Source organism: Gavialis gangeticus, unplaced genomic scaffold, assembly GCF_001723915.1.
Source record: "Gavialis gangeticus isolate Ggan-Ray unplaced genomic scaffold, GavGan_comp1, whole genome shotgun sequence".
NCBI classification, from domain to species: domain Eukaryota; kingdom Metazoa; phylum Chordata; order Crocodylia; family Gavialidae; genus Gavialis; species Gavialis gangeticus.
In genome coordinates, this window is record NW_017729004.1 from 6,513,256 (window position 1) to 6,528,231 (window position 14,976).

At 52.0% G+C, this 14,976-nt stretch overlaps 1 protein-coding gene across 1 annotated transcript in view; it reads right to left on the reverse strand.

Moving 5' to 3' along the window:
* Positions 1-8,078: 8,078 nt before the first annotated feature.
* ZBTB47 (zinc finger and BTB domain containing 47) overlaps positions 8,079-14,976 on the reverse strand; it is a 91,511-nt gene continuing 84,613 nt past the window's right edge. Inside the window, exons 5-6 of the mRNA XM_019508064.1 lie at positions 11,437-11,581; positions 8,079-9,163 (exon numbers count right to left, since the gene is read on the reverse strand). Coding sequence (XP_019363609.1) covers positions 8,754-9,163; positions 11,437-11,581 — 555 coding nt within the window. The 3' untranslated portion in view covers positions 8,079-8,753. The remainder of the gene's footprint in view (positions 9,164-11,436; positions 11,582-14,976) is intronic.

Below are 14,976 nucleotides of genomic sequence, written 5' to 3' on the forward strand. Positions count from 1 at the left end.
CCCCCGTCCAGAGACGACAGGCCGGGGAGCAGCTTTCCCGAGTGGGGGTAGCCGTGCAGTCCCAAACCAGACTGCGCCCCCACCACTCCTGCTATGCCCACTTTGCAAACAAGGCCGTGGATGCAGCATTTCAACCAGCTTCCAGCCACGCTGCGTGCCATTGGCTTTGGTGATTTATCCCACAGGCAGGGGCTGATGCTGCCCTCCGTGATGCAAGCACAGCGCATGGAAACCACCAAACCCCACAGCTGGAGGCACGAGACTACCCGACCTCGCAGACTCCCTGCCCTCCTGCTCGCAGTCGCGCCGCTACGCCTGGGAGCCAGGCTTGCCTACGGAAACGGCTCCCCCTGCCACACACAGAAATGCCCTTTTGAACTGACATGGCACCAGCATTTGGTTTCTCTCCCCGTTCCTCGCCCAGGGGTACGCGTACGACTTCAGAAGTTACCCGCCACGCAGCGCACGGTGCCGTCACTTGGAAGGACGCATTTAGGTGACCACTCCATAATGACCGCAACCCTGGGCAATCTTAACACAACGTGGGAAGGACCAGACACAGGGTGTGACGCTATAGCTGGGAGGGAAGAACAGATCAAGGTCACCAAGTGCTGCTTTCCATTAGGAAGAGCTATTTGAAGGCCGGCCAGGCTGGTTCTCCCTCCTCTCCCCCTTCCCCGTACTATTAGCTTGCATTACGCATAATATTATAGGACATTAAGGAAGTCAACATAGCTACGAGCTCCCACAAAAGAATCGGAGCTGAAAGCACGATCAATTGGTTTCAACTTTCGGGCTGCCAGCGCCAGGCAGAGAAGTGACCGCGTATTGCATTTATCCCGGGGGAGAGTTCATTTAAACTGGCAGCTCCTGACACCCTTTCTTAAGAGTAAGGCAATGTCTCTCTCACGCCCGCTGTTCAGTTCTCAAAACAGTGCGTCGCTCCGTAGACTGCAAGTGCAACTGCGGCTGCTTTGAAGTCTGGTGGGAGTTTTCTGTGTCTTGCATGAATCTTCAGATCCCAGCAGTCCCCCGGGCGCAGAAGCCTGCGTTAGCATCCTCAAAGGCTCACCCGTACTCCTGTCTGCAGCACGGCAGAGCAGACTCCCACACCGTCTGGACGCCATACACAGCCGAAGGTGTCACTAGCAGCGAAGGACCAGACACCCAAATCTGGACTATGGCTTTCTACTGAAGGCAGCGATTCCCAACCAGGGTGCCGAGGTACCTTGGAGGGCCTGGAAATCTTTCCGAGGGTGTCTAATATCAGCAGTGTTAAGCGTGCCAACAGGTTTCACAAAAAAAATCCCCGAGATTTCAAACAAGAATGCAAAAATGCTCTGCCCTGCCGTGGGCTTTCTGGCTTCTTTGCAACAGAAGAATTGCTCTAGTCATTTTCTGTAGTGAAAACACACAAGACTGGGCATTTTCTGAGAGCCTCTTGAGTTTCGAGGGATGCCTTGAGCCCAACATAGTCGATAACCACTGATCTAAGGGATCGGTGCTGTCCAGAAATGTTTATGATGGGAACAAAATGCTAGGAAGAACCAGCGCCTCTGCACTGCAGTCGGTAGAGTCATGCCAGCAATCATCCCCAGCAGAAAGCTTTGCCCAAAATATTCTCCTTGCCAGGCGGTAGTGGGCAAGTGGAGCTGGCCCTAGGAAAAGCCAGTGCAGCTCACCTCTGCATTGCTGGCCGCCTGGCTGCGTGAAATTTCACCCGGTGTTTCATTTCGAAGCTATTTCGATGCGTTTTGAGCTCAAAACAGGGAAATCAAAATGAAACAAAAGCCTTCGAAACCACTTCAAAATGAAACAAGGGAACTTGAAATGTTTCGAAAGGTTCGGTGCCGGTCCCAGCTGGCAGCACTCGCCTCCTGTCATCCAGCAGGCAGATCGGAGGCTCCCCGCCCCCCCCGGAGGGCTGTGCCGGAGCCCGAGCCCCTGATCCGCCTGCCAGAGAGGAGCCGGGTGCTGCCGCCTGCGACCGGCGCGGGGAAGAGCGGTGCTGCCGCCGGTCCCAGGAGTGCTGGAGTCCTCCTGGGGGTGCGTGCCCCCGATCTGCATGCGGGATGACAGGAGCCGGATGCTGCTGCCCGGGGTCAGCAACAGCAGCAATCTTTCCCGAGCAGATCCCAGGTAGCAGCACCCAGTTTCTCTCATCTGGCAGGCAGACTGGGGCCCTGCACCCCTGGAAGGACTCCGGCACAGCCCCCGCAGCACTCCCGAGGGTGTAGGCGAGACCCCGATCTACCTGCCTGCTGCATTTTATGATTCCCCACGATACCCTACGGGCAAAACAGTGTCAAATCACCAAAACAGTTTTGAGGAAACAAAACAGAACAGTGCTTTTGAAATGAAACAAAACTCGAAACAAAGTCGAATCAGAACAGTGCCGTTTTGCAGAGCCCCATTTCTGGGCAGAATCATGAACCGATGCGGCCTTGCTCTCCAGCTTTGATATACAACTGCACTGCTGTTTGGGGTGTGCGAGGGCCAAGCCGCTCCACACCTGCTGCAACCCATGAAGTAGGCCCAAGGGCTCTACCGGCCACCACACCCCACAGCCGCTTCCAATAATCCAGAGACATCTTTACCCATTTGTGCCCTCCCTTCTCAAACCACCATCCAGCAATAAATGCTGCTCACTTAAGGGCCTGGCTCTTTAGTCCCCATGCTCCACTACCTTCCACCACCGTCAGCAGGAATTGCACGCGTGCCAGATGCCTGCAAAGGTGCCGGTCCTGCCAAGCCCTTTTTGGCGACAGCAACCCCCAAGAGTGGGGCCAAAGGGACCAAGCGGTGCGCTTCAATGACAGGGGATGTTTTCTTTTATAAAAGGCGGATTCATTTATTGGTTCAGTCCTCCCACTCACCACCTCTTTAACAATCACAAAAGATTTCCAGATCGCTAGAACGCAGACCAAGGACTCAATCCTGCTCTCACCCCAGTTTCGGTGGTGCTACACTGCGCGTCAACAGCTGCCGCTCCCCATTTCCCTGGTAGGAGGTCAACAGCGAACCTCACGGGGTCACCAAACATTTAGTCTAGAGAAGCACAAAATGCAAGTAGCTGCACCAGCCTAGACAGCAGGTACCAGCAATAACCCATCTCTGCCATCAGTAAAACCACTCGGGATGGAGATGCGCGCTGGGGGCTGCTATCTCCCCAGGGCTCGCCTCCATGTTAAAGACATCTGGGACCCGTTTGGTTTTAGGCCGTTTGCTGTGACCAACAACCATCCGCAGCTGAGCAGGATTTGGTGCTGCTACATTAGACCGTGACTTTCTCCAGTGTAAGAGAGCCACCACCCTTCCCACACATTGCACCATGCCAAACAGAGCACTGCTGTAATTGGACTTGAGATAAACATATATTGATTACACATGGTCATTTAAAAAAAAAAGTAATAATACATTTCCTAGAACATGACTTAAGATGCTTCCGAAAAGCATCCGAACTCATCCCGCTTCCCTCCCTCCCTTCCCCCATAACTATACAGAATAAAGTGCTTCATTTATTTTGTTCACACGAGTAGACCCACCGATACACTCTTTTTTTTTTTGTTTTTTTCTTTTTTTTTTTTTTAAACTTGGCATGTTTGGGCAACAGATACTGAATGCCATAAAATAATACACAGCCAAACGTCAGGCGTTAGAAACTACTTTGAGGCAAGTGGAGTGCTTGGATTTTGTTTGTCTCCTTCAAGTTCAATGCTACCACGGTGGGGTTTTTTTTTTGTTTTGTTTTAGTCCTAATCGCTCCGTCCCTCTGTGAATGATGTATCACTAGGCAGGGCCATGCCGCAACACTGCTTCTGTCCACGCGAGCCAAGGGTCCGTCTCTCGGCTCGGCTCCCAGACCAAGAGCATGATCAGTGGAGCTGCTAGCAGCCGAGGCCAATCTCTATTGCACTGTCACAGCCGTTTTCAACCCGTCGATCCGCTGTCTTCTTGCTGCACTTCTGTTATGGCTGTCGTCCAAGGGGGCCAGCCCTGCTTCGTGAAGGCCACGAGGCAAACTGGTCTGTGCTACCAGACTCCTGGGGAATTAAAAAAAAAAAAAAAAAAAAAATACCCTTTCCCAACACAATGAAAGAAAAGCAGGTTGGAGAGACGGGGCGTGTAGGCGCACACGGGGACACGTGCGCGTGGAGTTGCTTGCGGAAAGGTAATTTGCAGAATGTGCGTTAATGGCTAATGGAAATGAAGCCCCTCGCAGCACTCTCGGTCAGCTGAAGAAGGGACGTGAAGGGGGTTAAGGTGCAAGAGTTAAAAAATAATAACGACAACAACAAAACGCTTGAATGCAATGGGCCCATTCCCCTCCCCGCCAGTCCAACTCCAAAGGTTTTGATGGGAGTTCGACTAGGGATGATGCCAATGCATTTGGGGAACCGCTCCACTTCAGTTCTCAGTACGTAACAAAACAGATGGATCCCTAGGACACATTTAGGCTTAATAAAGGTGTAGACAAAAGGGGTCGGAGACCAGGGGGTTCCTGGAAGCGCATCTTGGGCCTGGCCTGGGGGTGCCATCAGGTTCTCAAAGTGCTGTGTGCATGCCACGCTTTGCCATCCCGGACCCGCTCTCTGGGCAGCCTCTTGCAGTGAATCTGCCCCGACTAATGGCTGTGAGCGGGGTTCATCCCTACACCTGCGTCTCAGCCAGGCAGCTGCTGCCAGGGCAGCTCCAAGCAGCTGAGATCTGCCTTTTGGTGATGCATTGGATAACAGCATGACTCCACCGGCTTTAGAGGGACGCCCCGACTCAGTGCAGGGGCAGGCAGGAAGACTGGTTTTAGGGAAAGGATCGTTTTCTTTGTTAGCTCGAGTGAATGGGAAGGAGTAGGCTTACTCTTGGGAAAAGGAGCCAGCAGAATGAATCGGGGGGGAGTGAAGCTCTCTGCACAAAAAGGCTACCTTCCCTCGCAATGCTCTGCCAACCAGCCTCAACCCTAGATAGCACTAGGGAAACAGGTGCCCATTCATACCCTGGCTTCTGCTTAGAGGTCCTATGAGGACTGGATACGATGGACAAGGGTGAAGGTGGGTTTGAATGAGACGATTTACCGCACAGACCACCATCCAGCCATCCTCTGATGGTAACATCTGCCACGGTAGCATGGACTGGGTTCTTACCAATAACCCGGGTGCCTAAGGACCTTCTAGCTGACTCGCAAGCTATGAAGCCTTCTACAGACAAGTGATTTGCAGGGGATGAGGGATGGTCCTGACAAAGCCCAGCGCATTTGGGCTGGGGGCGGGAAAGCAGGGCAGTGGCACCTACTGCAGAAGGATGGTACAGAGCTATTTCTGCAGTGGCCTTCCTCTCTCCACGGCATGAATGAAGCCAGGCCCTGCAACATGTTGACTGACTTCAATACAGAAGCTACAGTGGATGCGAGGGAGGTGAAAGATGCATAAGCCCAAAGACAAGCTGGCGCTTTAGGGACAAGAAGCCAGAACCTGGTGTATAAAGTGGGAGCAAAGTCATCAGCCATTTAAATCCCCTCAGTGCAAAGGGAAGGGGCTCCCCTGCGCATCAGACTCCTTGTCCCTTTACTTCTGGCACAGCATCCTACCCCACCCACCTTTAGCAAGGCACTGAAGCATGTGCTTAACTTTTAAGCATCTGGTTAAACCCCGTTGCCTTCCATGAGATGCAATGCCTCGCTGAACAGAGACAGGCTTCACATGCGCTTGGATGCTTTTCTGAGCTGAAGACATAGAGATAAGAGCATCAGGGCTCCTTCCTAAACCAGACACTGCTCAGACACCCGCACACAGATGCCACAACTTAAGCCCTTACAGTCTAATGGGGAATGGCTTCTGTAGCCAGCCACGTGTGCTTTCCTCCTCCTTCTGGCTCCCTCTCTCATACCCAATGGCCACCTCTACCATGACTGCTTCACCACTACGAACCTGGCTCCTGTCCTCATGCCTAGCACTCTCTGCCCAGCGCTGCTGCATCCTAGATGCACACCATGAAGTGATCAACAGCAGAACAACCTCTGTGTCCTGCGGTTGGTGCTGTTTTTGTGCCACTCTGCAAGGGATGAAGCAGCTCCTGCAACAACCTAATGCAGCCAAGTCCCTCATTACTGTCGATGGGAAGTGAAGGTGCTTGCGTGGATGTCTTCCTCCTTGCCTAGAGGAGGGAAGCTATAGAGTCAGTACAGTAGTTACACCATTGCAACCTTGCTGACATGTAAACACCGCTGCTGTGAAACAGGGCCCTGCAGGAAGAAAACTCATCTCCTGCCATCAGGGGCTAGCAAAAAACAGAGCCTGAGCGGTCTTCCTTGAACCAGCTACTATGAGTCGCTCGCTGTAGTGCAAGTCGCATGACATCAGGGTCATAGACTGAGCACCCCCTGCACCAAAGACTCCTTCAATGAGCAAAATGCCAAACGGGGAGTTTTCAACACAACCTGGGCAAAGGAACGAAGAAACTGTAGGCATCGCTCAGAGCCACCACCACTGACTAATACCACCGACTCAAGGTATGCTCCAAAGGCCTCCCTAACTCTCCTTAGCTCAACAGGCCACTCAGTTATGGGGAAGAGGCTCACCTCCGTCAAACAGCAACACAGCACCAGGGGTAGGGGATTACGCTTGCCAACGCCAACTTTCTACCCAACTGGAAGTACACGTGGGCTTTCAATATTTCATAAGGTGCATGTCCATTTTCTTAAGGCTCCTTCTCCCATAAGAAAGCCCATGCCAATAAGGCAACTGAATACTAGCAGCGCGAGCCAGACAGCCAAGCTTACTCCCTCTGTACAAAGACAACAACTCGGTGCCACGAAGGGGGGGAATAACCTGGACTCTTCAAGGAGAGCAACAAACTGGGGCAGGAGACCTCACAGAAGAGAATGGAGAGGGTCAAATTATTGCCCTCGCTGAGTGCACAATCCAGGTTAGCAGGTCTGATTTGCAGAGTGCAAGACCCCCAGAGCCCTGTGCATACAGCCAGGAGCTTACAAGCCAGTTAGATTTATTGTCCACCCCCATAAGGCACTAGGAGGATGCGTGGGACTAGGCTGGGACTGGTGGAACCACCTTCTAACGCCTCTTAAAACCAAAAGCCAACCAAGTGCTCACCTGGAGTACAACTGTGTGATGGGACACACAGTTCCAGCTCAGCTCCTGCATATAAAGACTCGCTGCTGGCTTTGGGCAGTAGGGAATCTAACTATTTTACACACCCTGGTTGGAAAAAAACCCACACACACACACACACACAAAACTACCCAAATTCCTAGCCTAGGTGGTTTCCCCTCCTCTGAAGAATTGGTATTTGAACCACAGCCAGTGACTGCTTCCATGGGATGCAGGTGTGTCTGGGGCTTGTGCTTTAGATTACCAAACTGTGAGCGTGTGTCACAGGCTATGGGTGGGAAGAAGGCAGGATAAAATGCAACAGCTCCCTCAACAGCTATTGTTAAGCATAGCAGTGCATTGTGAAGCCCTCAGACAGGTCATCCCTGTTGTGGGCATTGGAGATTCCCAGTAATGGCAACATCCCCTCCATACTGACTGCGTTACTGCAAAGCCATGCCCAGTAGCCCCTGACACACATGCATGAAATGATGAACGCACACCAAGATCCTCCGTGCTGTGCCAGCCTTCCAGCAGAATGACTCCAGCACAGGACATGCCTAGATTACACCTAGAAACTGCCACTGCCGCTTTGACCAATGGAGCTTTTCTGAAACGTGAATAAACGGTACCCCATTTTCAGAGCCCGCCGCTTGGTGACCCCCCCCACCTGTATCTATTTCCTTCCTTGTGCCTATTTTCGTAGCTCCCTCCAGTGCAAAAAAAAAAAAAGGCCTCCCGTGTTCCTCACCAGGTCTCAAAGCATGTCTAATTCTCTTGCACATTTGCACCCGCGTGCATCTGTCTCGTACGCTTTTCACCTATAAGCAGCTACTGCCAAAGGCCGCAAGGTAGCAATCATTATCGGGGCAGCCCATGAAGTCAACAGGCCACAGGATAAAGTATTCTTCCCAGCAGGAAGCCCTTCAGAATAAAACAGAGCCCTGCATGCTGGGGCGTGCAGCCTTGTGTATTAAAACGGAGAGCGACTGCTACCAACCCTTTTGCAGAGCTCGGACAAGATAAAACGGCTGTTAACCAGATGGAGACTTGAAAACATCCACTACTAGGAGGAGTGAGTGGGAAGGGCTTGACGGAGGGGGCGTGCACTGTAAATCCAAAGCTCTGATCGTCTAATATCATGGCAGGGAACACGGACAAATGCATGGAAACAAGCAGCAGCTGTGGTTGAGAATAGGTAGGGGCCAAAGCCACCCTGGTACTAAACACTGCCGCGTAGGGGAGTCACCTCAGGAAAACCCTTGAGCAAGCTGGGCACGAGGACAGGTTGGGCTGGGAAGCACAAGAGATGAAACCATGGAGAAGAGGAGGGGAAGAAAGGGCCTTTTGTCTACACTGTTATTGAAACACCGTGTTTCCCCCCAGTTTTAGTGCACTCCAAGCTGCTTGGGAGCTTGTTCCTGCTACATGAGCTCTGGCCCAGAGAGCCCGTCCCCTCGGTGGAAAGCTTACAAGCAAAAATCCCCCCCATAAATCAAAAGAAAAACAATGAGAGAGAAGGAGTGGGGGAAGAGAGGGAATGAGCCCCCTTCTCCTCCCTCCCATCCCAAGCAATGGGAACGAAACGCCTGCTGGGCACTTGCCGACGGGCAGACCAGTTTGTGTGCACCCGTGCACCACGGGCAGGGCCTAATTGTTGTTCGAGTTGATCCGCCCGGCTGGGAAGAGGGGAGGCGGTGGCGGTAGGTGAGGAGGAGGAGGGAGGGTCTGAGGGAGAGGGTGAAGCAGCGGCAAGGAGAGCGAATGGGGGTGCTGTGTCGCATGAGAGATGCCGGCGCCCGAGGGCAGGTGCGGCGAGACGGTGCTCTGGGGAAGGGCCAGGCCACCGCTGCCAGTGCTGTTGGTGTCCGGAGCCAGGGGGTTGCTGACGCGGAAGCACTTCTCCTTGTGGGCCTTGAGCATGTTGGAGAAGCGGAAGCGCTGGCCGCAGACGTCGCAGGGGTACGGCTTCTCGCCCGTGTGTGTCCGGCGGTGGCGCTTCATGTTGGGGCGGCTGGTGAAGCTCTTGCCACAGATCTCGCAGATGTAGGGCTTCTCGCCTAGGGGAGCGAGGAGACGAGGGAGCGGGGAGTTACAGACCTCTCTTGCCTCCGCCTGTGGGTAGCCCACTCCCACCCCCAACAAAGGCCTGGGCTCTCCCCTCATCTCTTCCCCTGTTAGCCAGGGGTTTTAGTCCCATAGAGCTGATGCACCGCTCTCGCATGACCGTCTCTGCCGTGGTTCTCAGCTCAGACCTGAGAAAAAACATGTCCAGGAATCAAGGTTCACCCAACCAAACGCTGTCCATGGTCTGGGTGGCTGACAGCTGCGTGCTGTACAGCCATGGGCTCACATGCCATACCGGGCAGCTTCCTTGCCATGCAGGCAGTAGGCTCCCAGGGTCCCTTCCCCCATGTTGCCCTGCTGCAGAGACCCTGGGCATCCCAACAGCCAGAGCAAAGGGGGAAACAGCTGCTGGCCAGGAGCCTATGGGCGGTGTGTTAACCCTGGATGTAGTCCGTAGGCCACTGTTTGGACAACCTGATCTAAGCCTCACTAGGCTTAGTGGAGGTGAAGGCACAAGGGTTTCAGCAAAGCACTGGAACAGGTTACCCAGAGAGGTGGTAGCATCTCCATCCTTGGAGGTTTTAAGACCTGGCTTCACAAAGCCCTGGCTGGGATGATGTTGTTGGGGCTGGTCCTGCTCTGAGCAGGGGGCTGGACTAGATGTGACCTCCTGAGGTCCCTTCTCTGATCCTATGATTCACCCAGCTAGAGTCATAGTAAAATGTCTTATATGCTCTGCCATAAAACCCCTCCCCAAGCATGGGCATGGTAGGCAGAGCTGGGGATCCTGTTGAAGATTAGCCTGTGCTCCAAAAAATAAAATAAAATAAAATAAAATAAAATTCAGCAGGGTCACACTGAGACCTTATCAGAGAAACTTAGAGCTAAGTAGAGCTGGAAGAGACCTCCAATGGTCACATCTAGTCCAACCCCCTGCCTGAGACAGGATCATCCCTAATCAAACCATTATCTAACCTATTAGCAAAACTATGGTCAACTCTGACACAATACCACACCTTAACCTGCTACAGGTAAAGCAGGGGGACCACAGCAGCCAACATCCTGCTGCTGTAAAGGTTGCTAATATACACTCAAGAGATCCCAGGAAAGGGGCCATGTACCCCACTACAGATTAAGGCAAACTCCCCCATACCCCATGGGGTAAAACTGCTTCCTGACCCCAAATGTGCTGATCTGTCTGACCCTGAGCAGAGATGTAAGACCCTCTAGCCAAGACCCTCCAGGGTTAAGTCCCAGGAGGAGCACTGGACAGCACAGTCAAAATCCCCAGCCTCAGCTGCAGCCAATGCCCAACGCCTCCGAGGAAAGTGAAATAAAACCTTGTCTCTTGTAGCAACAGAAGGGGAAAAATCCTTTTTGGTGCCAGGTGGCAATCAGCAAAGCCCAGCAGCATGGGAAATACCCATAGAAGACAACAGGTCACCTGGATCATCCCCCAACCAGCGGCCATCCGACCTCAACTTGAAGACCTCCAATGATGGAGACTCCATAGCTTCTTAGGTGTCTATTCCCCAGCCTCACTGCTCTAAGAGCGAAGACGTTGTTCCTGATATCCAATCTAAACCTACTTTGCTGCAACTTCAAGCAGCTCCTCTCTGCAGTTATCCTCTATGTCTCTTAGACCCTGCTAACCTGCCAAATCAACCCACTGTCCAGTCAGAGGTGTTCCAGGCAGGGTTTGTGCCCTAGGCAGCTGTTTTTAGGACTCAATGGGTAGAGGTGTGGGGCTTGAGGCTCCTAGCAGCTGCAGGGTCCAGCTGCATGGAGCAAGAGGAAGCATCCCCCTGGCAGAGTTGAGTCTCTTGCCTGCCCCACAGAATCCCATGCTGAGCAATGATGTAAAACCCTTTAATTTGGTGGCAGCTGCAAAGGGGCAGTCAATGGGGTTAGCTACTTGCCTGGGAGACACCTTCCCCTGTTCAATGCAGCCACAGCCTAGAGTTACTATGGGCCTTGAACCCCCCTACAGGTGCCCTGCAGTTGGGTGTCCCCCACCTCCCTTAGTCAACCCCAGGACCTAATGCCCTCCTTGCCCACCCTAGTCATGCTACCACTTTCAAGCAGTTCGTAGCAGAATCCAATCTGCCCCAAAACGCCGCAATGAGGCAGGAAGCCACGCACAAGTCTGGAGCAGCAGAGACGGTCGGTGCTGCATGTCCCTACGAGGTACATTGGGGAGATCACAAGCTACAGCAGGACGCCCCTGGTACTTCATCACTGGGGCAGGCATTATAGGAGGTCTCACCTGTGTGCGTTTTCATGTGCTCATCGAAATACTGCTTCATGTTGAAGTCCTTCCCGCACCACTGGCACATGAACTGCTTGTGTCCGATGTGGATGCTCATGTGAGAGCGCAGCTGGTACTTGTATTGGAACCGCTCGTTGCAATTCTGAAATGGAGAGGGCGAGGTGAGACGAGGGCAGGGACACGGCCGGGAGCAGGAGCGAGTAGAAAGGAGGGAGTTTTGGCTCTAGTGCACATTTGTTCACTTGGGCTCGACAGCAGGTAGCAGCTGCAGTGGGCACATGGGGGGCTGCGATGCCAAGAGTGCCAGCAACTTGCCCAAGGTCCCAAAAAGAGTCAGTGGCAGGGCTGTGACCCCTCCAAATCAAAGCTATCCTGAACTAACTCAGGGAACCTGACTCAGTCTAAGGCGTCAAACCTTGAAGGTTTTACTTGGCTTCATTAAGCTCTTGCTCCACTTTCAATATGGCCTTGGTTAGTCAATCCATTATATTGCCAGTAAGTTTGTACTTAAGTAAATAACTATGAACTATAATCCCAGAATGCATTTCACTGGGGCTAAGCTAGTCTTAAGACTACAGCGTATCTCGGACAAATCACAGCTCTGCTGATGTTCCAGCTGCAGACCGTGTACCAGAGTGCATTGAGCTCCAGCAAATAAACTGCATGCTGAGTTTGAGATACCGTGGGTAAAGCACATAGGCAGATCACAGCCAATATGGGAAACTTCTGCCAGTCCGTCTGGTGAAACCAGGTCCTAAATAAGTGCCTCTGAGCATCTCCTTTGGGGCAGATTTTTGACATGAGGCAAACTCTGTGACGCTGCTCCCCCAGGAGGTAATTTGCCTTCTTTATAGAAGTGCTATTTTTGCCTTTTGTTAATAAACTAGTTGCTCGAGCTTGATGATCCAGACTTCTGCGTCTGTCCAATACTGAACTCGAGCGTGTTAAATATGTCCTGACCACAGGGGGCTATAGAGGTGCTGACCTAGAGGAAGCAGATTTGAGACCACATCATAATCCATAAACCGTGTGGATGGTTCTAGTGGGCTACAGCTTCCTAGCATTTTTCTCCAGGACCGAGCAACGTGACATTCAGGATAAAGCAAATGCATCTCTGAATCCTTGCATGGTGCCTGGGGGGCACCAAAGTGTCTCTAGAAACAAGGACACCGAGGTCTGCCTTTATAGGAGTGAAAGAGGGGTTTATTTATTTGTTTTGGGGGTTTTTTAAAGGAATTTTTTTCATGCTCCAAGTCAAATTAGTCAGATCAGGTCCATTTGTGGCCTTGCTACCGGCAAGTATCCTCCACCCCACCCTGCAGCTTCAGATACTTCCAAATCCTTTGAACAGTCATCCTAGGTGCAAGCCCAACCTCAGAAGCTTGGGGTTTGGGCGCCCCCGAGTTTGGCTTGCCCTCAGCCCTGCGTCAGCTGGAGCAAGCTAGGGAGGAGTCTCCCATTTCCATAAAGGCAGCATGCAGCCAAAATCCTCCCGCTGGAAGCCAGCCAGTGGGAGCTAACCATGAAGCTCTCACAGGGACTCCTGTCTGCAAGCAGATGAGGGTGCACCCTCCACTACACAGTGCCATTTTAATTGCATTACCTTGGTCAGGGTATTTCCCCGCCACCATCATGGTCGTGGCATTTCCCCTGCCAGGAAAGAGGTTGAGAAGTGACCGCAGACGATGGAGGAGCAAACAGACCGGGGTGATGACATGGGAGGGGAGAATTCAACACACAGATAAGCTACCACCTGTATTCTTGTAGTTAAGAGAGCTGCTTACCAACCTGCCGCCCATTCCAAAACCGGGGCATTCTGCAGGAATTATTTAAAACAACTGCCATTGTTATCTCAATCCTTCACCTTTGCAGTGTCAGGCCAAAAGAGTTTCAAATGCAAAACTGAACTCTAAGTTATACCAGCATACAGCTGTACTGTGTGGGCCCTCTCATTCCTGGTGCTGTAAAGGCCAGTTATACTGGTGCCCTAACCAGTGGTCCACACTTCCTCTCCTCTGTGCACACTCACCAGGCCCCCAAACCGACAGCACGTTAAAAGAGAGCAGAATTCACTCCTAAACTTTTTAATTCTCTCTCCCCAATTGCTGCTGTTGCTCCTGCCCCTCTAGCTGGGCTGGATGGGGGCAGGCTCAGCCTGGGACAGCAGCAAGGGCAGGCTCGTTCACCCTCCCTGCAACCCAAGAGCAGGCAGGGGCAACTGGAGCGCCGTTTGTCCTCTGGACAATGGGCATAGAGGCAGTGGCAGGTGAGGGGAGATAGGGAGGGAAGGGGACAAGCCTCTGAGCATGGAGGGGAAGGGGCAATTGTTTAAAACAGGCCCCAAGTAATGTTCTTGCAATGTGGTCTGCCCACCCTGGTGCAAGGAGAATAGAGAGAGGGGTGTGAAAGAAAGCAGGGAGCAGAGGGGGTGAGGTGCAGACACCCCAACAGCACCAGTCGCTGCTCCCACAAAATGCTGGATCCGCTTCTATGATCATCTAGGCCAGTGATTTTTAACCGGTTGTCCACGGGCCCCTGGGGGGTCCACGTATAATGTCCAAGGGGGTCATGAAAGATGACCATGATCAATCAAAAGTATGTGAATGCCTACACTGACAGTTCAAAGGGAGCTGCAGCTCCATTCGAAATTTCCAGAGGGGTCTGCAAATGGAAGAAGGTTGAAAACCGCTGCTTTAAGCAGTCTCTAAAGCCCATCTTCTCCTTCAGGCTTTTAGGAAGAATCTCTTCAACTCCTACAGGGTGTGACCTCACTTCCACCTGACATTGATCTCTGAACAGCAAAGCCCCCAAGTTTGCTAGTCAGTGATCTGCAAATTCATCAGGACCTGAGAAGCACTGTATTACTGAGATAAGGACCTGTTAGCTGTATAGTGCCTATAGGAATCACAGACAGAAGACAAAGCAGTGCAGCAGCTTAAGCTAAAAAACAGACAACCTGTTGGATTCAGATGCGAGCATTTTGTCTTGCAGCAAACTTTAGAGATGAACAAGCCCATGGTCCCACATTTAAGTACCTGTGAAGCATCTGAATTAACACTTTGTCCTGAAGCAATCACAACTAGTTTGAGTTAACTGCCCTTTAAGGGTCACATATAAACGTCTGTTTTGATAGGAGTCAAATCTTGGACTAATTACCTCTGGATTAAGCTGGTCCTCTGTTTTTAGCTTTACAGACTAACTCATGTTAAACGGTAAGGAAGTTTACATGTAGCAGGCAATGGGATGTTTGACTATATTCTTCTGTACAAGCATGAATCAAATCTTTAGGTAACCATGGTTTTAAGCAGAGACAAAGAGACAGTTAAAGTGCTAACATTATCAAGGTGGACGGTGCTAACCCCTCCACAAAGGAAAGGAGTTGCTATAGATACCTTAAGATGGGAGGGAAGGTGACAGACAGGAGTCAGTGAAGCTCCATTGGGAATGGATTATGGGTAAACCATGAGTAGGTGGTTTATTTTGGGAAAAAAATAAGAGAGGCTGCATGGGAGTCGGGGGGGGGGGGGTTAATTTGAT